Source organism: Macaca fascicularis, chromosome 6, assembly GCF_037993035.2.
Source record: "Macaca fascicularis isolate 582-1 chromosome 6, T2T-MFA8v1.1".
Taxonomy (NCBI): domain Eukaryota; kingdom Metazoa; phylum Chordata; class Mammalia; order Primates; family Cercopithecidae; genus Macaca; species Macaca fascicularis.
This window is the reverse complement of record NC_088380.1, coordinates 174864918-174884802: the sequence shown is the minus strand read 5'-3', so window position 1 is coordinate 174884802 and position 19885 is coordinate 174864918. Positions and strand designations below refer to the sequence as shown.

At 42.7% G+C, this 19885-nt stretch overlaps 1 protein-coding gene across 15 annotated transcripts in view; it reads right to left on the bottom strand.

Annotated features, from left to right (window-relative positions):
• TENM2 (teneurin transmembrane protein 2) overlaps positions 1–19885 on the bottom strand; it is a 1286794-nt gene that overhangs the window by 120794 nt on the left and 1146115 nt on the right. For 11 of the 15 annotated variants that reach the window (XM_045395034.3, XM_045395036.3, XM_065547041.2 and 8 more), the window contains 2 exons: positions 13435–13635; positions 11511–11723 (listed from right to left, as the gene is read on the bottom strand). In XM_045395034.3, the coding sequence (XP_045250969.1) occupies positions 11511–11723; positions 13435–13635 (414 nt within the window). The remainder of the gene's footprint in view (positions 1–11510; positions 11724–13434; positions 13636–19885) is intronic. The other 4 variants (XM_005558468.5, XM_015452231.4, XM_015452233.4 and 1 more) reach the window with 2 other exon arrangements.

Genomic DNA, 19885 nt, shown 5'->3' with positions numbered 1-19885 from the left:
AACACCATGTTCTTAAAACCAGCAATTGGATCCTAAGTGGGCCATTTCCATATCCCTTCCTGCTTTCCTCCCACTCCCTGTGCTCCCTTCTGAATGGAATAGAAACCAGGTGTTCCAAGGAGCTTGTCTTGGACAGTGAAATAGGAGGAGAGCCACGAGCACCTGTGTGGACACATGAGGTGTGGCACCCTTGGCTTCTCTTTCTGGAATTTTGGGCCCTTTGGGAAATTTTAGGTTGTCTAATATCTCTACAATTTTCTTAACCATTCACTCTGTGAAGACACATTTGGGAAACTACAGTAAAGATATGAAAGTGTGGTAATAATTTTTAAGCTAACACTTACAGAGTAGCAAGCATATGTTAAGTGCTCTCCATCAGTGAAATCCTCAATACAGTAGGTCGTAGGTATTATTTATTATTCCCAATTTACAGATGGGAAAAACTGAGGCTTATTGAAGACACATAGCTTGTCAAAGGTCACCCAACTTGCAAGCGATGGAAGGTGGATTTGAAGGCAGTCCTGTTTGATCCCAAATCTCAGGCATTTAATTCTTTTGCTATATAATTCCCCATGCTGCCTCAAACTTGGAATGCATAAAACCAGCCATAGTCAAGCATTGACAAAGAATGTTAATAGCAAAGAGACAAGATGTTACATTCTATAAACACAACGTGGGAGATGATTGAGAGTTTGGAGGGGGTTGTGTATTATGCATTCTAAACTGCTTAATTCTGGGTAGACTGTTGTCTGTGCTAGGCTTCTCTCTAGGATGTGATAACATTTCCTGTATCAGACCTCCAGGGAGCAGGTCTGTAAGTGAATAGATGCTGATCTTTCTTGGCCCCATTAAATGGAAGCAAAAAGTTAAATCAGTTCATATTCGACATATAGCAAAGAGTTGACAGTAACATGCTTAAGGGATCTAACTTGACTTGCCTGCTTTGCTGGGATTAATAGGAAAAAGCTAGTTTCTCACACTGCCTCCAGTATCTTCAATCTCTTTTCTTATTCACTGGGATTGCAATCATCAGTGACATTTAGGCTTTCTGGGCTCACACACACCTAAATGTAGAGAAACAATCTCCTTGCCCTGTTGCCAGGATGCTATCTGCAAAGCTCAAGCCACCGTTTTGAGTTTTGTGTCATTAGACAGGGTGTGTTTCAGATGCAATAGCATGACCGGTGATTGACAACTGGCTAACTTGTTGGAATAAAATCAGGTACAAACGTTTCCTCTGTGCTTGTGAGGTGGTTATTTTGTAATCTTGGGTACTCTCCCACTCCCTCGCATTGTTTCTAGACACCTAGACAGGGCTGTCTGGCAATCCCTCTTGAAGTTAAAGCATAATTTTTGAAATAATGAAATGCAATTAACACTTATCAGAGTTTGTCATTCTGCTTACAGCTTTGGAAAGATGACCCTTCTGGGCCAACCTCTAACCAACTTCATTGCTAATTTGACCAGGTGCTGCGGTGGCTAAACTTGGAATGTATAGCCCAGGATTCTCAGCTCTTTTAATTCCTCCTGGGCAGCAATTCTGTGGGGCTTTCTGTCTCTAGACCGTTGGTTAACCCTTTCTTTCTCTGGGGACTGGCAGGACGTAGTTTTTGTGATGTTCAGTTTGCACTGCATGGTGCTGGGTCTCATGCATGATTAAATGGAGCAGCCTCAAAGAGCTGTGCTGAAACTGTTTGGAACCTGGAGTCTAGGGGATATGTAAGCAGTCCCCTCTCCATTCCAACTGGGATGTGATTATTATGAAGGAGGGAAATCACAGGGGCTCCTGCATTTGCAGTTGAGCTGGCTGAAAATGAAGGCAACCCTTAACCTAAATGAAGAGAAAAGGATTTTCTTAAAGAGCCGCTTATCTAAATGGTAGGGGTCCTGACTGAGTATAAACTGGGATTCAGAGACTGGCTGAGCTTAAAGAACTTGTAAGCATCCTCTACTACCCTGGGTTGAGAGCCCGTCTGAGGGTGAGGAGAGGTGAGGATACAAAAAGGACTCTGGTGTCTGTTCGACAGCTCAGACCTGGGACAAAACCTTGATGTATGGGAGAGCCACTATTGGCAAAAAGTGAAGTTTGTCTTCTCAAAGGAACTTTGGACCAGCTGACAAAGCTGGGGAATGTGGTGTTCTCTCCTTTACTGTGTAAACACAGCAGGACTTCAGTAGTGTGAGCACCCAATGGTGCTGCTGGCACGGGAGACCACATCCTTGGCATGGACCCTGGCAGCAGGGCAGTGCTGTAGGAGTCCCTGTAAGTGTATTTCTCAGGCAGCAGGTTTCAATGAAGGGATCAGGCTTGTAAAATCAGATTGGGTTAAATATGAGCATGTGAGACACGCTTGGAAACTTCTAGAGGCCCTTGGGGTGAAAGTGCGGAGTGAGCTTTGCAGTTGGGATGAGCCATGAAATTGGTGAGGTGATGTCAATGACTCCTTATTTGTGGGACACGCTTGTAGGGCGTAGGGTGATTTGGGTCCTATCTGTCTTGGGATAGCATCGTGAAGGGCTGGAGTGTGTCTCTGTTCTATCTTGAAAACTTCTCGTGTCACCTACCAGTTTCATTTTGACTCTTACCCCAGCTCAGTCAGAATATACAAACATCTTTGTTTGGAAAACAGATAGTTGATCTTCTCAACTGACACTTGTTGGTCAAGGGGAGTCAACCACATCATCAGTGATCTGAGAACAGAAAGTAATGCCTCCACAGACTATGGAATGAGGTTATTTGTAGAGAATCCCTTGGTAACAGCAATGGGAAAAGACCAGACTCATTCTTTAAGGACCTTAATAACAAAACCCCTGCCCAAAAACCAAAAACCAAAACAACACTGGCTGGTAGCTATTCAGATGTTTTCGGATGCAACTTTGTAGATGTTTCATCCTGTCACTGGGGACCAAACAGACCTCTCCCTTACTGATTACAATGAAAATATGTTTTTAAAAACAAACACTTTACTTAAAACTAGGGATTTTTTTTTAATTAGAGGGAAGATTAACTAAATGCATTTTCTCTTATAATTTAATCCATTCTAATTATCCTGAGACTGTTTATGATGAAATACTTAAATTTTGTGTAGCTGCTATTTTGTGTGGGTTCTTTATTACTCATTAATGGAAAAGTTCAATAATAGCCAATGATGTGGTTACCTTTTGTGGGTCTGATTATAACAATGCATATAAGTGCATAGTGAAAAGGATAAAGAATCAAGCAATAAACCCCATTTTTGACTGGCAGGTTTTCAAGATGATGGCATTCTATTTTCCAAAGGCAATAATGGCAAGCCTTTAAAGAAGAGCTCGTGAAATAGAATGCTATGAAAAAAAGAGGGCTGGTAAAGATTGAACCCAATTAGGCAGGAAACTTGGGAGGAAAAGCAAAGTCTGCTGCTTACATGAACATCTGGGATATCCTGTATGGCTCCAGATAACCCAGGAGATGAACCAAAAAATTGCAATGAATTCCCAGATGTTACACTTGGGTCATGCTCCAAAGGAGTCAAGAAATTGCAGCGTGGGAGGAATGAGGGTAATTGTGAAGTTTATCGGGCTGAATGGGGACAGAATCAATGAGGGTCTTGATTTTCCAGAAGGCATGTGTGGTACTTGATTGAGTCAAATTTGGGTGTCCTGAATGATTTCTTGATGTTCAGAGCCCGTGCAAATATAATCTTGGAATACAGAATCATGAGGAATGAAAAGAAGTAAGAAAAGGAGACACAGGATGCTGTGTTCTAAGATATTGGCTAGGCAGCATCCTCAAACTTGAGAAATGCCAGCTTCCTTCTTCTATGTACGATCAATCAGGTCATCTGGTAAAATAAGCAGGTTCCATTCCGGGTAAGAGAGGCAGTTTATGTCTGTCTGTAAGAACCAGAAGCCAGCAGGGTGCTGAACAACCTTTGTTTGGAAAATGGATAGTGGGTGGGTGTGATTTTGACCTGCTACTAACTTCTTGATGGATTGGAAGCAAATTTGTGAAAGGGAGGTTGGAAGTGGAAGAAATGTCTAATAAGAATTTTTTTTTTTTTGAGATGGAGTTTTACTCTTGTTGCCCAGGCTGGAGTGCAGTGGCGCGATCTCGGCTCACTGCAACCTCCGCCTCCCAGGTTCAAGTGATTCTCCTGCCTCAGCTTCCCAAGTAGCTGGGATTACAGGTGCTTGCCACCACACTCAGCTAATTTTTTGTATTTTTAGTAGAGATGGGGTTTCACTATGTGGGCCAGGCTGGTCTGGAACTCCTGACCTCAGGTGATCCACCCACCTCGGCCTCCCAAAGTGCTGTGTTTTTTTTTTGAGATGGAGTCTTGCTCTGTCACCCAGGCTAGAGTGTGTAGTGGCGTGATCTTAGCTCACTGCAACCTCCATCTCCTGGGTTCAAGGGATTCTCGTGTCTCAGCCTCCTGAGTAGCTGGGATTATAGGTGTGTGCCACCATACCTGGCTAATTTTTGTATGTTTAGTAGAGGCAGGGTTTCACCACGTTGGCCAGGCTGGTCTCAAACTTCTGACCTCTAGTGATCTGCCTGCCCCAGCCTCCCAAAGTGCTGGGATTACAGGCATGAACCACCAACCTTGCCACAAAATCCTGTGTTCTTAAAAACTTTGTTATCATGCTTGCATTTCTCTGGATCCAAGTGAAGCAGACATGGATGGATGAGCCATGTCTTTGCTTTATTATTAAAAAATATAAATGGACAAAGTGGGGCCTGATGATTCAACTTATGCAAGGAAGTTTTTCAATGTACAAAAGATTCCTTAGGTAAATCAGACATAAATTGGAGCTGAGGTGAGCAGACAAACAAACAAACAAACAACAAAAGCTCAATTCACTACCCTCAATAATTCAACAATGCCTCATCAGCTGGGCAGCACTCTGCTGTATCTATCCCTTGAATGTAAAGTCTTTAGTGCATATTATGGGAGCCTACATTGAAAACCTGCCTTACAGAAGAGAGAAAGGCTTGATTGCGTTAGAATAGCCCATTCATATGCTTCTGCATCAAAAGTAATGAAATCCTAGAAATGGACAGGTCCTTAGAGATCAGCTCATTCAAGTGTGTTCTAAATTCAGTCAATCACATGCTGCATTTGTGACATTTGCAATATCTGTACTATTTACTTAATATTTTTCTTTAAATTTACTCAGGCCTAATATCACTACCTACTTTTGCCCCCTCCCTAAGCAATAATAGCTGTATAATCATGAGTTTGATGTGCTAGTTACATTTTTTCCTAATACTGTATTTATTTTTAAAAGCCCGACATGACTATTCAATAAGGTGTATTTGCAGACCAATGAAAAGCATCTCAAGTTTGTGTATCATGCCCTGGAAGGCAATGATGTGATCCAACCCTTTCATCTGCGATATAAAGAAATTGAGGTCAGGAAGACTTGGTGACTTGCTCTAGGACATACCAAATGTATATGGTAAAGTCAAAGCTAGAACACAGATGTCCTACTTCATCGGCCAGTCTGTTGTTCATGATACCATAATGAATTGGCTGCCAAGTGATGAGAAAAATGTCCATCACAAATATCTAAGGGAGCTCAGCTCTCCAGGAACCACTTTGTTTTCCCTTCTCCTTTGATGGAAATTCTTTAGTGCATATTGTGAAAGCCCAGAGCCATAGACATGGAAGGCACATGGATTCTCTATAAAAGCTCAAGTGCAGAACACTCACTATACGTTAGGGCAATGCATCCCATGTTTTTCAACAGCTCTTATTACATGTTCCCCTTTCTTTGAGCCTGGAATTTTCCTTGTGTTAACTCTCCTCCATGAGTTTATGTTTCAAGAGTTCCAAACCGTTCAGTTCTTTGTTCCGGTGAAGTCAGGAAGGAATACCTTATATCAAGCTATTGACTCGGCAAGCTTGGCCCCATCACCGTGAACCACAAGCTAGTCCATCAAACCAGTTCCCCTGAAATACTAAGGGAACAGCGCAGAGGACGACACAAATCACTGTCTCCCCACAGAGCTAAAACACCAAGAATTCTCCCCTTTTCTTTTTTGATGGGAACTCATAACATGAGGAGATATTACTAAATCACATAAAAATACAAAAAAATGCTTCCATTTAAACTACAGAATGATAGTCATAAAGTTAGAATGTAATTTGTGTCTATCTTGTCTATTTTCCAACTGACGCTGAAAGCCCTTCAATGTCTAGGACAAGTAAGCAAACGCTTCCAGTGATGAGACTCTAGCTGCTGGTAAAGCAGTTATTTTCTTTCCTTTTATTTTTTTTGCAGTGGTGTGAAAACATGTTTCTATAAGTCTGCCTCCCAGTCCTTGTTCTGGGGTTGGATAGGAAACCTCTGGCAGACTGACCCAGACTCAAAAAGAACTTCTAGGCAGGTGGTGACTCCTGATCTGCACTAAGGAAGCTCACATTTTGGCCAAATTACAGGGGAGTGGTGGGAGAGAATCAGCAATGGAACAGCTTTTGCATTCTGTTAAAAGTTTATCCATCATCTTTATCAGTGAAAGGCCACCACTTTAGGTTTTCACTTAAAATACAAGAAGGAACTCCAAGAATAGTTCTAATAAGAGCCCCTGAAGGAATAGGTTAATTAACCAATCAGAGAATTAGTTGCTTCCATGGGCCTGGTGGTAAGGATGGTTCCACAGTGGCTAATTCCATCTCAACTTGATCTCATTGTAGAGTCATGAAAGCTCAAGTGTTCAAGGACAATAGCCACTAGGAAAAAAAAACAACAACAACTTTTCATAACTTAGAATGAGACTGGAATGAGATTCACAAGTAGCTGTCCTCAGTCTGAAGTTGGTTAATTCTGACAGTCACTTTCTTCCCAGCCTGTTCCCTATTGTTCTGAAGCACTCTCCCTCTCGGACTGTGACCCTGTCTAATTCTGATGACAATCACTTAATCAGCACATCGGATCATTGCACGGCTGGTTTTACCTTGGGTAAAGATTCATTTTCCTTGTTAACATCACAAGCACCGATTTCTTTCCCCAACCAATTAAAGAGGAAAAATAGAAGGGCCCAGTGCGATACAGGGAAAAGAAAACTGTTCTGACTTGTGGCACCTGGGCAGGTCACTCAGCCTCACAAGGTCCTAGGAATCAAGCCCTTATGATTCTGAGATGAAATCGGAGGTTAGGACCACATAGATAAAATACACAAGTTGAAATAACCATTGCAGCCTTTACTCACTACCCAGATATCAAACAGTTCACTCAGGGTCGGGAAGTGCCCAGTGTGGGCAGATTTAGTCTGCGGGTCAGTTTGTATTATTCACAGCAGATGTCTGGGTAGCCCATGTTCAGGAGATAATTGCAAGAGTCCACAGTTAGCATGTAGCATCCCTCCTTGATTCCCCAGCAATGCAAATGTTGGCTTCTTCTTGCATTTTGCCCAATTGTTCTGCTCATTAACACAAGCTAACATCTACTTTACCTCTTCATGAAAGGCTGATCTACATTTACTATATATAGTTCTTAGTGATTTTGACCTATTATTATACAAATTCTATGGTTCCTCCATGCTCTGGTGTTATAGCCTTTGCATGGCCTTTTGATGTTAGTTCCCAGTATTTTTTTAGACAGGATCTCGCTCTGTCACTCAGGCTGGAGTGCCGTGGCGTGATCTTGGCTCGCTGCAATCTCTGGGCTCCCTTGAGCCTCCCTGGGCTCAAGCAATTCTCCCACACTGGCCTCCCAAGTAGGTGGGACTACAGGCATGTACCACCATGCCCAGCTAATTTTTGTAGCGATAGGGTTTCACTATGTTGGCCAGGCTGGTCTCAAACTCCTGATATCAAGTGATATGTCTGCCTCAACCTCCTAAAGTGCTGGGATTACAGGTATGAGCCACTGCACCTGTCCTAGTTCCCAGTATTAATAGGGGGTAATGGTGGTAGTGGTGGCAGATGACAGGAACAACAACCCATTTTAAAATTATGCTTAAAGAATAAACCTCTTCTAACCACACAATATGCTGTCTGATCTAGTCATAAGAGTAAACCGCATACTATACAAAAAATGTTAATATATTCCAAAGATACACATGAATTGTGGCTCATATGTATTCAAAGTATATTTTTTATCTACACAATTCTGTCGATTTTAGCCATGCCATATATTTAACTTTTAAGGAAAAGGTTATATAACAATCATTGCTTGGTAGAATCCAGCCTGCCAATAAGTTAGTTCTAACAGTTAACATCGAAGTGTTATACCTTATATTTAAATCTTTAGCAATCTCTACTAAATTGCCACATATAAATAATTTGGTTGCAAATTTCAGAAAGGCATTAACCAAACATGGATTGATCCTGGGGCTTCCACCTGACTAAGTTTTAGAAGTCTGTCCTTGTGTCCTCATCTTTTCTCCCTGTCTCTCTTTTTGACTCTTTTAGTACAGTAAATGTAATCCACAAGGACTGATGTGAACTGTTCAGTTGACTATTTGCAATGACCCCAAGAAAACTACCTCACTATGACCTTTTGAAAACAGGCCACAGACAACCCAAGTGTCCAACACCAACTCCCACAATTCTGCCTTACGAGATATTTCCCTAGGCATTGTTTGCTGACTTGGTATCATTTCACTTTTATGTATTTTCTATTTTCAAAATACAGCATTTGAGGCTGCGCTTGCAAAGGACCAAAGAGCCCCCATTTCTTCTCTGTCAGTATCCCCAAGGAGGAGAACTGATGCTGGGCTTGTAAATTGTGGCATTTACTTTAAATGAAATGACAGGAGTGTCTGCTCAAACTAGAAGACTAAAACTCCACAAAACAGCTCTGGGGGCCAGAGATAGAAAAGCAAAAGTTGCAATTATGCATGCATGAACATCTCTCTGGTTTTTGAATGGCAAATCTCACTGATCAAGGTATGCTTGGCTTTGTTTTTGAGAAAACCACCGTGAACATAACTACGAGGAGATGGCACATGTCCTACTAATAAAGCCACAGAGCCCTAATTTCTCACAATAAACGGCTTTGTAGTAAAGATCTTTATAACATACAGAGTACAAACTCTAAAGCCACAGGAGATCATCGTTCTGAACAAGAGATTATACTGGACCAGCACTCTCTTCATTTTGGGAGCTTTACCTGGCATATCAATTTACACTTTCTGTACGTCTCTCCAGAACACATGTATGTCATCTCACAAAGATGTGAAACCTGTACCAAACACTTCAAGTAGCAGAAACACCTTTTTTTTCCAATTTACCTCACCCAAAGGGCTAGCTTGACCGAAACATCTATGTTCTCTTGTTGGCCAATATCCTTGCCGTTCTCTACTGAGACCAAAGTTGTCATCTTCCCATCTGTTTTTCAAGGGCCCCGGAAGCATTTTAGTACATCTATTGTTTTCTCTCCACTCCCACTCTGTGATATCTGGAGTAGAACCCTCGGATCCTTCAAGCTGTAATTGGTGTCCTTTTCTTAATGGGGGTGTGGACCTGCCTTGCTTTTCTCCCCTCTATCCATCAAGATTTGTGCAATTCAGGAGTCAGATTTTTTTTCCCCCCCGTAATGGGCCACACAAGCAGCTTTGTGGGCCATGCAGTCTCCTAATTACTCAGTGCTGACAGGTGGCACGGAAGCTGACGAGGCATCAATGAATGGGTGTGGGTGTCCCGTAATAACACTTTGTTTATGGTCACTGAAATGTGAATTTCATATCATTGTCACGTGCCAGGAAATAGTTTTCTTTGGATTTGTTTTCAACCCTTAGAAAATGTAAAAACTATTCTTAGCTGGCAAGCCACAGGAAAACAGGCAGCAGGCCAGATTTGGCCCTCTGGCCGTAGTTTGGCGACTCCTGCTCGAATCCATCTGGACTGCCCTCTTGTGAGCTATTTCCAAAGTAAAGACAGATTGTAGGTAGGAGAGAGCCAGCAGGCATCACTGTGGAAACACTAACCCTGCCCCTCTGTCCCCTAGATGTGGGAAGGGGCAGCAAAGGGGAGGTGAGGTTGGATTGTATGAATTAAAAGAAAGTAGGATTATCTACCTCAATGCTGATGATTGGCAAGAGGTTTTGAGGGGAGGATTTGGGGCAAAGGAGATATGGGGAGGGGAATGTTTATTTAAATAACACCAGGCATGCAATAGTACAGCAAAAGGAACGCCCCTGATGAATGGATGCTATTGTAAGAACTGTCTCAGTACTGGGCTGTGCACAGCCCTCCCTTGAAAGTCTTCTGAATTATTCCTCAGACTCTGCAGGGAACTGAGGATAAAAGCGGCTGCAGGGGAGCAAGACCTGGAGTGTCATCGAGAGATTGCAAAAACAATTCACTGCCAACAGACTGTCCCAGCAGGGTCCCAGTGCTACGGCTGTGGCCCTGATTGGCATGCTGCCCCTCGGATGCCCAATCAGATGGAACTGGAAGAAATCGAATACAGAGTCAGTCCACTTTATCTCTGTATAACCACTCAAATGAACAGCATGGGAAACTGAGTCTGATCTCATGAATCTGCCCTGCACAAGCTCTAGCCCTGTCTCTCACTCCAGGTGGCCCATCTGTGACTGGGGTTGTTAGGCTGGGACAGAGGGGAGGGTCTCAAACTTGATGGCTGGGATCAAAGGTAACTTCAAGGGGCTAAACTGTAGTTTGGCTGGAAAAGTCTTTGAGAATTTCCATGTAGGCAAGTAGATTAGTCAGCTTGGTATAAAAATGGATCCTAGGCTTGATACAATTAAACAACAAAAGTAAAAACTGGAGGTAAAATGATGCTCAAGTTGACAACTTTGTCATCCCAACTGTCTGAGAGATGTGGAAAGCCAAAGACCATTGGCTCCCAGCTCCTCTATGAAAGGGATGATTAGGTACATTTAATCCAGTATAGTCCTACCCTAAACCACAATTGTCCCAAAAAAGACAGAAAAATAAAAATGAATAATCTCCAAAACTATTTCTTCTTAACAAAGAAAATGACCTTTAAAATATTCTTGGTCAAGAAGCTTTTGTAGAGAGGTGGCTGAGTGAGAATAAAATGGGACCAGAAGAGGAGATATTTAATGATGGTGGTGGTGATGGGGAATCTCAGGACCTTATGGTGGTACCTGCTATGGAGGGAACCCCGGAGTCCTGCCTGTCTCTAACCTGGCCTAAAATTAGTGAGTTCACCTTGTTGCCAGCAAAGCAGGGATCCAGTGATCCAGCCAGCTGAGAGAGGATTTAAAAAGGGGAGAGCTGCAGACCACAGTGATTTGGGGTGATTGCAACCCCCAGACAACAATTTCCCATGCATGTGCATTTCTCCCTCCCCGAGATTGGAAGTTTGGAGGGGTTTTCTTATCTGCTCTGGTCCCTTTCCTTTCAACTCGGAATCCTGGAAAGAAGGAAAAGCCCTTCCCAATTAGGGACCTCCTTTTTCTCCTTCCCTATCCCCTGGGAGATTTGGAGAGGCAGCAGGAAACGTGGGAGAGCACTTGTGTCCCTGAAGGAACAGCCAGTTGCCATGCGCGACCGTCACTATAGATCTACGATTTATGAAAATAAAGCAATATGTGCCTGTTTCGGTGCCTGCCGTTTGCCTACCAATGGTGCAGTGTTCACCATTCCAGCCCTCTCGGCATTCACATTTGCCATCTTTACAGGTCCCGTGCTCAATGCAGCGGGGGTGGCACACGCGCTGGTCACACGCTGCGCCTGTCCAGCCCTCTTCACAGCGGCAGGCTCCCCCGATGCAGACGCCGTGAGTGCCACAGTCTACTGAGCACACTTCTGGAAGAAAAACAATGATTACAGCTCAACACCACAGCTGGTGAAACCTTCCATGGAGTCCAGACCACGCACACGGCCCGGACCCCTGGAGCAGGCCCTGAGGCCCAGCGCTCTGTCATCTTTGGAGGCTTGTCTCTCCTTGGCTGGGTATCAGTTCATTGTTCTATCTTTTTTTTCTAGAGAAGTGGTTCTTAAAGTGTGGCCCCTGGAACCAGCAGCATCAGTATCACCTGGGAACTCGTTAGAAATGTAGATTCTTGTGCCCCAGTTGGACCAAGTGAATTAGAAGATCTGGGAATGAGACTCAGAGATTTTGTTGGAACAAGTCCCCCAGGTGGTTTTGATACTCACTAGAAGGTGAGAACGAGTCTTCTAGAGATTGAGACTGTTTTAATCAGTTTGGCAAAGCTAACTGGGAAGTACCCACCTGAAAAGATCCATATATGGATCCTGACTCTCTAGCCAGCTAGGATTCCTCCCCCACTGACAGCCTGAACTGACCAAGTCCAAGAGGTCAGTTGCGGACCCCGCTGCTCCATTCCCATGATGACTGCAGATACCCCCCTTACCCAGATCGGTACCTTGGCGGCAATAATGACCGCTGTAATTATGCTGCATTTACACAGCTTCTTTCTCAAAGGAGCTCAAAGTCTTTTGTGCTTGGGGAGGAGACAGACAGACAGATATGCACTCTCTGGTATTCCAGACCTCTCACGCGAGGACAAGCACATGCCAGACATTCACCCTTTCATCAGTCTACTGAGGGAGGCGTGGCTTGGCATGCCAGGGGAAGGAACACCGGGCCGGGGAGTGGGGCCGGTGACTCACTCAAAGTCACACAGCATATCTGCAGCATAACTGGGTTTTGGGTCTAGGACCCCACCTCCTCCTATCCTCTGCACAGCCTTGCCAGGACCACCAGCATCAGAGTTGAAGCCAGAGTTGAGTGGGCTGAGAAGACATCCCAAAATAGCCCATTTTAACTGACTCTTCTCCTTTTTTTTTTTTTTTTCTTTTTGGAATGAAATATTCATTTCTTTCCCATTGTAGGCAAAGCTTCACATCTATTCTCTTCCTGATTGCCATGGCAATCTGACAGCTGTCTCACTACCCAGAGGAAGGGGGTGGAATGATCGCTTGCTTGGATAGGGACTTGTCAGTGTGAGCAGAACCTTTCTCAGGAAGGTTGGGACTGGCTTGAACTGTTGAACTGTTCCATTTTTAAGGTCACTCTGGAGGGAAGACACATGCTCTAAATTTTAGGAAAATGAAGTGTACAGCGCGACTTCATTATTTTCCTGTCACTGGAGTATTACAGAGCTTTAGAACATGTTCACGCAGCACCCCGAGGGAGCCTCTTTTCTGTTTTATGGGATGTTCCATTTAGTTTGTCTGGGGCTGAATTGTTCTGTTTTGTTTTCTGGTACCTTTAGGGAATGTACATAAGAAAACCTATAATGCAAATGGAAGCATCCCTCCTGGGCCCCTCATCCATTTGCGGTGATGGAACCAACCCAGTGCTTTTTGTTTGTTTCTCAAAGATCACAGACTCCACGACTGAGGAGAAGAGAATGAGAAAGACACATTGTGATTCATCAAAGTCCCCTTATCCCAAGCTAAGTGTTAAGAGTAGATTCCCATCCATCTGAGAATGGAATGGAACACAGGGCAGGAGTGTTGGAGAGACGAAGGAGAAAATCTTGTGGCTTACCAACAGAGCAGTCGGGACCCATCCAGTTGGGATCGCAGCTGCAGAGGCCCGTGTCAGGCAGGTACGTGCCGTGCCCGCTGCACTGGTCTGGGCACTGGACCCTTGCCAGCTCACAGTTCAGACCACCCCAGCCAGGGCTGCACAGGCATTCTCCATTCACACAGACCCCGTGGCTGGAGCAGGTGGGATCCAAGCAATCAACTGAAAAAAACAGAAACAAAAACAGAAGAATAAAAGCATTGATCACCCATGGAGGATGGGCCATGAGACATGGGCTTGCTGCCGAATGGACCAGTGGCTCACCAATTCCCATCCACTTGCTAGCAAGTAGAGCAGCCCAAGAAATACTTATGTGGTCTCCTGAAGAACACCCATAAAAAGTAAAAGGCTTCTTATTTGTCAAAACACCGAATCTCAAACTTGAAGAAGATGCAAGAGAAACAAAAAGGGGCTTTCTCAAGCAGAATTAGGAGAAATCAGATATAGAAGTATGCCGTTCCACCTTTAGCATCTTGTGCTTATAAAGATTAGGACCTCGACTGAATCGTATCAGAGCATCTGCAATAGGCATGTGAATACTTGCCCTGTTTCTACATGCGTTGCCAAACTGCATTGCCCCTCACTATAAGAGAGAAAAGTAGAGAGGCTCATTGTAACTTTACTAATACTTGACTTCAAAAGGTAACAAAAGATGAAAAGGAAAAACCAATGAAACTTATAAATGAGTCACTTTCCTAATGAGGTTTCACTTAGGCTAAGTCTAAAATTAGTATTCATTCTCTGAGCACACACCCACTGAAGGAGTTAGTAAATGTGCAGGATAGAAGAGGCGAAGTTAGGTGTGAAAATGATTCAAAAGGGATCACCTTCCTACAGGTAATCACCAGGGGACTGGATACCTATCTCTGACCGAGGCACTGACCTTCTACCAGTCAATCAGATGAGTTGATGGGCAGAGTCCAGTCATTGTGGTTCTTGCCTGTTTCACTGTCTGATTGTTTGGCCATCTTAATAGAGTGGATATACATCCAGTAGGTAACTTGAACAACCTCACAGTGAGGAGAGGAGTGAGCTGCAAAGGCCAGTTCGACTTTTTGCATGAGAATGTGATCTCAAACCTGGGACCTCCATTCAATCTAAGGGTTGAATAAATAGGGCCTTTTAGAGGAAGCCCAGCTTTCTTATGTGTTCCTGTGTATTCTCAGGAAATGATGCAATGCCATTTGGAGAAGAGGGTTCTTTGTGTAATATGTGGTTTAATGAGAAATGATGGTCTAGCAGAGGGCTCAGATGTTGCTTTGTGGATCAGACAAATGTGGATGTATCGTCACCTTATTTGATTATGACATATTTCTCCTGTTTTTACGGCTTCCAAATCAGGCCTGTTGGCCCAGATTAAAGGATTGCTTCTTCCATCACCTGGGGGTACAGCTAGCTTGGGACCACTTTGAATTCTCTTCTTGAGGTTTTTATGGACCACACTGACAGTGTTATTAAATCCTTCCTGTGTATGCGTGCCGTCTTATGGTTTAAATTCTCAGAAAATTTTGTTTTCTTTCCTTGCACAGTGCCAAGATTGAAATATGCAAGACTTCCGGTCTCTAAATAATTCACTATTACACTAAGATGGTAATTCCTCGGGGTCTCAGCTTTCTGTAGGATCTCCTAAGACATTTTTTATGCTGAGTGTCTTTTTTTCTTTCCCTATGGGGCACAAAATAGTGGTTTTTTGTTTTGTTTTGTTTTTTTGTTTTTTTTTGAGACAGGGTCTTGCTCTGTCACCCAGGCTAGAAAGCAGTGGTATGATAATAGCTTATTTTAGCCTTGAACACATGAGCTCAAGTGATCCTCCTGCCTTCGCCTGCCAACTAGCTAGGACCACAGACACACACTGCCATGTCCAACGAAGCTTTTATTTTCTCTATAAATGGGATCTTGCTATGTTGCCCAGGCTGGTTGTGAACTCCTGAGCTCAAGCAATCCTCCTATCTCAGCCTCCCAGAGTGCTGGGATTACTGGTGTGAGCCACCATGCTCAGCCATTAGTGTATTTTAATAGTGTATTTAAATATGATATTATTTAGATTATCCATGCCACAAACTAACCAGTCCTGAGGGACATCAGACTTGAGAAATTTGGACTTATTAGAAATCACAATATTCCAAGAAGTTTCCAAAGGGCAGCCCTCCCTTGAGGCAAAAATAATAATTTTCAGAGGTAAGAGATATTTCTCACAATCCCATTTGCATATTCTTAGGACGGTATTATTTATGGAAGTCATTTCAAAACCATTTCAGGCGTGGGGAAAAAACAGTGGTTAAAAAAAATCAGGGGTACACTCCCCCAGAGGTGAATTTTAGTTGCTTATTATTATTAGTTGGAGATATTTATGATGATGTTACATAATCTTGTTACTATCACTTTACAGTTGAATTCATTGTCTCAGGGAATATAACTCCTGATGACATAAGCCCATTTGATACCTTCAGATTTGCTCCATTTAGGGTGGTGGAGCTCATCTGAATGTAAACTTGAGCTGAAAGCATCAAACACATAGAAGACAAAGGGCGGGCCGGGCGTGGTGATTCACGTCTGTAATCCCAGCATTTTGGGAGGCCGAGGTGGGTGGATCATGAGGTCAGGAGATTGAGTCCATCCTGGCTAACATGGTGAAACTCTGTCTCTACTAAAAACACAAAAAATTAGCCAGGCGTGGTGGCCGGTGCCTTTAGTCCCAGCAACTCGGGAGGCTGAGGCGGGAAAATGGCATGAACCCAGGAGGCGGAGCTTGCAGTGAGCCAAGATCATGTTACTGCACCCCAGCCTGGGTGACAGAGTGAGACTCTGTCTCAAAAAAAAGAAGAAGAAGAAGAAAAAAAAAGACAAAGGGCTGTGCAGGGCCTTTGGTGTCTCATGCCTAGCACAGGTAAGGGAATATAACAGGTGTTCAATACACAGTTGCTGCAAGAATGAAGGACAGACTATGCTATAAGCATTTGTCATTGATGGGACAACCTTCCTGTGTAGAGAAAGGACTGATGGGAAAGAGAAATGCTGCTAACGATTTCTTGCTTTTGGAAAAAATTCATATTTGGGGATCTGTAAATTATGAACAAATTCATTCAGAACGCATCATGTTTATATTCTTCCAATAAAGGAAATTCTGAAGTTCTAGTTTTTCACTCTGCCCTCATTTCTAATAAGGCAAATATCAAAATATACACAAAAATATCTTGTGGCTTGTTGCTTCAAAAATTGCTCTCAACCTATAATTAGCCATTTAAAATATTTGGTGAGGTGCCAGCAGCTAGGAGCTTTCAAAAAAAAAAAATCACAATCTTTTTCTTAGAAGGATGAAATAATAAAAAGTAATACACTAAAAAAAAATGAAAATGGCATTTTTCTTCCAGATAAATTAGCTCTCTCTTCTCTATCCTGAATTATGGTATAAAGGAAGGAGGAAAATCCACAGAGATTTATTAGCACCGGTACTAGAATGCCATCAAAAAAACCCATTTATTGTATCTAAAAATATGAGTTAACCCTTTCTCTGGTCAGTGATACCAGTAAATATGCCCTTTGTGCTATATAATTACAGCAGTGGATGGAATAACTAAATTCAAACTTCAAGAGGAGCAGTTTTACTACGAATTTTAAATTTGGTTCCGATTTTCTAAGATGGTCTTGTGGCCACGTCCTTAGAGTCTTTAGCAGGCAGGAGGGACTATGGCATTTTACGAAGCTTTATAAATAGAAACAGTGTTACACTTAAAAGGGGACAGTGGCCTTTACCAGCTAAGTACCATGTGCCTCGAAACACCAGCCCCCTGGCAGCTGAAATCATTAGAACTCATTTAGTCTTGGGCCCTCTGTAGGTTTGACAAAAAAGGGTTGTGAATGCAATTTCTATCCCTAAGGATAAAAAAGGAGGTCAAGGAGTTTTACAAACAATATGTACTATAAGCCCCTGAAGAACCATGAATTACATTTATGAAGTTAAATGTCATTGAAAAATGACTCAACCATGAAACTGACATGAAAACATGGCTGACTTAAACTAATATGTCAATTCCTCTCTCATCACCTTCCCACTCCCCCAGACATCATTGAATGAAACCTCACGAACACATCCTTTCATTTTCTTGTGCAAATTTGTTAATAGTACAACCATGTTTATGCAGGAAAAACGAAGGGATGGCAACTATTGATTTAGTTGACATGGCCATTTCAGGTAAATTGTTTGAACGTTATGACTATGATGAATATCAGAAATAAAAAAGCTAAATTGAAGAAAAAGTGCTGATCCAGACTTTCTGATTCCATTTCCTATTTTGAAAACAGCGTATGAATCACCTCGGTTCATTTTTTTTGGGTAGCAGAAATCAATAGAGGAGATTTCATCCTTTCATAATGATTCACGTGGCTTGTTTGGTTGGATGGTTAATTCACTCTGAACATTTAAATAAGACTGGGTGGGATAGTGAGAAAGTTGAGAAATCACTTGAGATTCCATGCATACAGCTGTGTATAATCTTTACTGGAGAGAAAAAATTCGAAGACTGGCAATGTTGTTGCCCTAGCACTTTCCTTTCTCCAAATGATGCATGCAAAAGGTCGTTTTAACCTTTCTTGTCATATTATTGGCCTCTCTTATGTTTTCAGCGAATGCAGCTTTGCCTCCTGCAATCCATTTATCTTTAAGAACTTTAACCTTTCAAGCAGGGTTATTAAATCAGTATTTCCTCCATCCAAACTCCCAATTTTTTATCATGCAGACATAGGGAGGCTACCTTTTATAATAGAGGAAAAATTATATAGAAAACTGAGCAAGTGAAGATCTGGGGGTCAGACTTCCGGGCCCCATTAAGGGCATTACTGCTGATATATTGAAAAATCTTAGAGGAATAATGTTATGGAAGCTGACTTTTGGTAGCCATAGTTCTAAAAACGATGAAATACGGGGTTTCCTAAGGGAACCCTGTGTGGGTGTATCTAAGTATAAAGCACTGTCATTACTTTGTGGTGAGAGCTGTGATGATTGATTATTTTGTATGGAACTCTGGAGATCCACTGTTGTGGGGATGAAAGAATCAATCAATTAGCATCTGAGAACCTCATAAAACCTGAGATCCCTTGTTAGCCTGGCCATGAGGAACACAGAATGCATATGGCATCCAACAGGATCTTTTTTATGGGGACATCTTGGGTGATTACCTCAAGTTCATGCAGAATAGGCAGGGGCTTCACTTTTCCCCCTTAGTTTATTGGGCAAGTTGATACTTCTGTTTCTACTGGGGACACGGGAGGGAAAAGGGCCATTTGAGTTGTGTGAGGACATTTCACTGGGAGATTGACTTAGACAAAAGGATCCTCAGCTGGAAGACAATGACGAAGCCAATTCAGAGATTGGGGAATGGGCAAGGGGCTGAGAGGGTCTATGATCGTACCTTCCTACCAGCTGTGGCCAATTCTTTGTATGGTGAGAAGTAATCGATGGGCAACCAGAGACCATATTGTGCAAGGGCAAATACAGAGCAGGAAGGCTGACAGGCAGCATGGCTCTCTCTTGCCTTATAGCTACTGCAAATCAGTCCCAACATTTTGGCACAAAATAATTTATCTCAAATAACTGATCAAGGTAACTAGGACTAGTTAGAGCTGCTTTTGGATCCCCTCCAGAGAGGTGCTCTTTCTCTCTGTTCCTGTATCCCCTCTTCTATGTCCCCCCTCCTGATCTCCAGGCCTGATGTCTGACCATATTGTCAGATTAGATTCAGTTTATGATATCCCTGATTTTCACCCATGTGTGTGAGAGGCCCTTACGTATCTGCCAGGGTGAGATTTTCAGGATCCATCAAATCCCATCCCTCTTGCTGCACTCTCACTCTCCTCTAGTTTTGTGCAATTGTAGGTAAACCAGGCTAATTTGCCCTACATGGTTTTTCTAAATGACATAAAAAACCTATAGTCTTTCAAGCCTGATTGCTGTCTATTGATATTAATTTTTGGTGAAATATTTACACGGACATATATGGGTCTTAGATTACCAGGAAGAGTTAGTAACAGCAACAACAACAACAAACAGCTTTTTGTTTGGAATGGAGGCAAGGGGCTTAGGAATTCTTGTTTCTTTTCTCTGAATAGCTTTAGTAATTCCCAATTACTAACTAAAGCAGGAGAAAAGAGGAAGAAAGATAGGGCGAGGGAAAGGAACAAAAGAGGAAAAGAAAGAGAAGGGAGGGGAGGAAAAGTAGAAGGAAACAGAAGACAGAAAGACAAAGGCAGAGAGAGCAATTTAAAGAGAAAAAGGTGAAAGAGAAAAGGAATTAATTTCTATAAAGGAGAGTAAAACAAAACGTTTCTTCCAGAACCATCTCCAGAGGCCTTTCTTGTTCTACAGCTAAAGAAGTTTATCAAAGCAAAAGAGTTTGAAGCTTTTTGTGCAAAATGT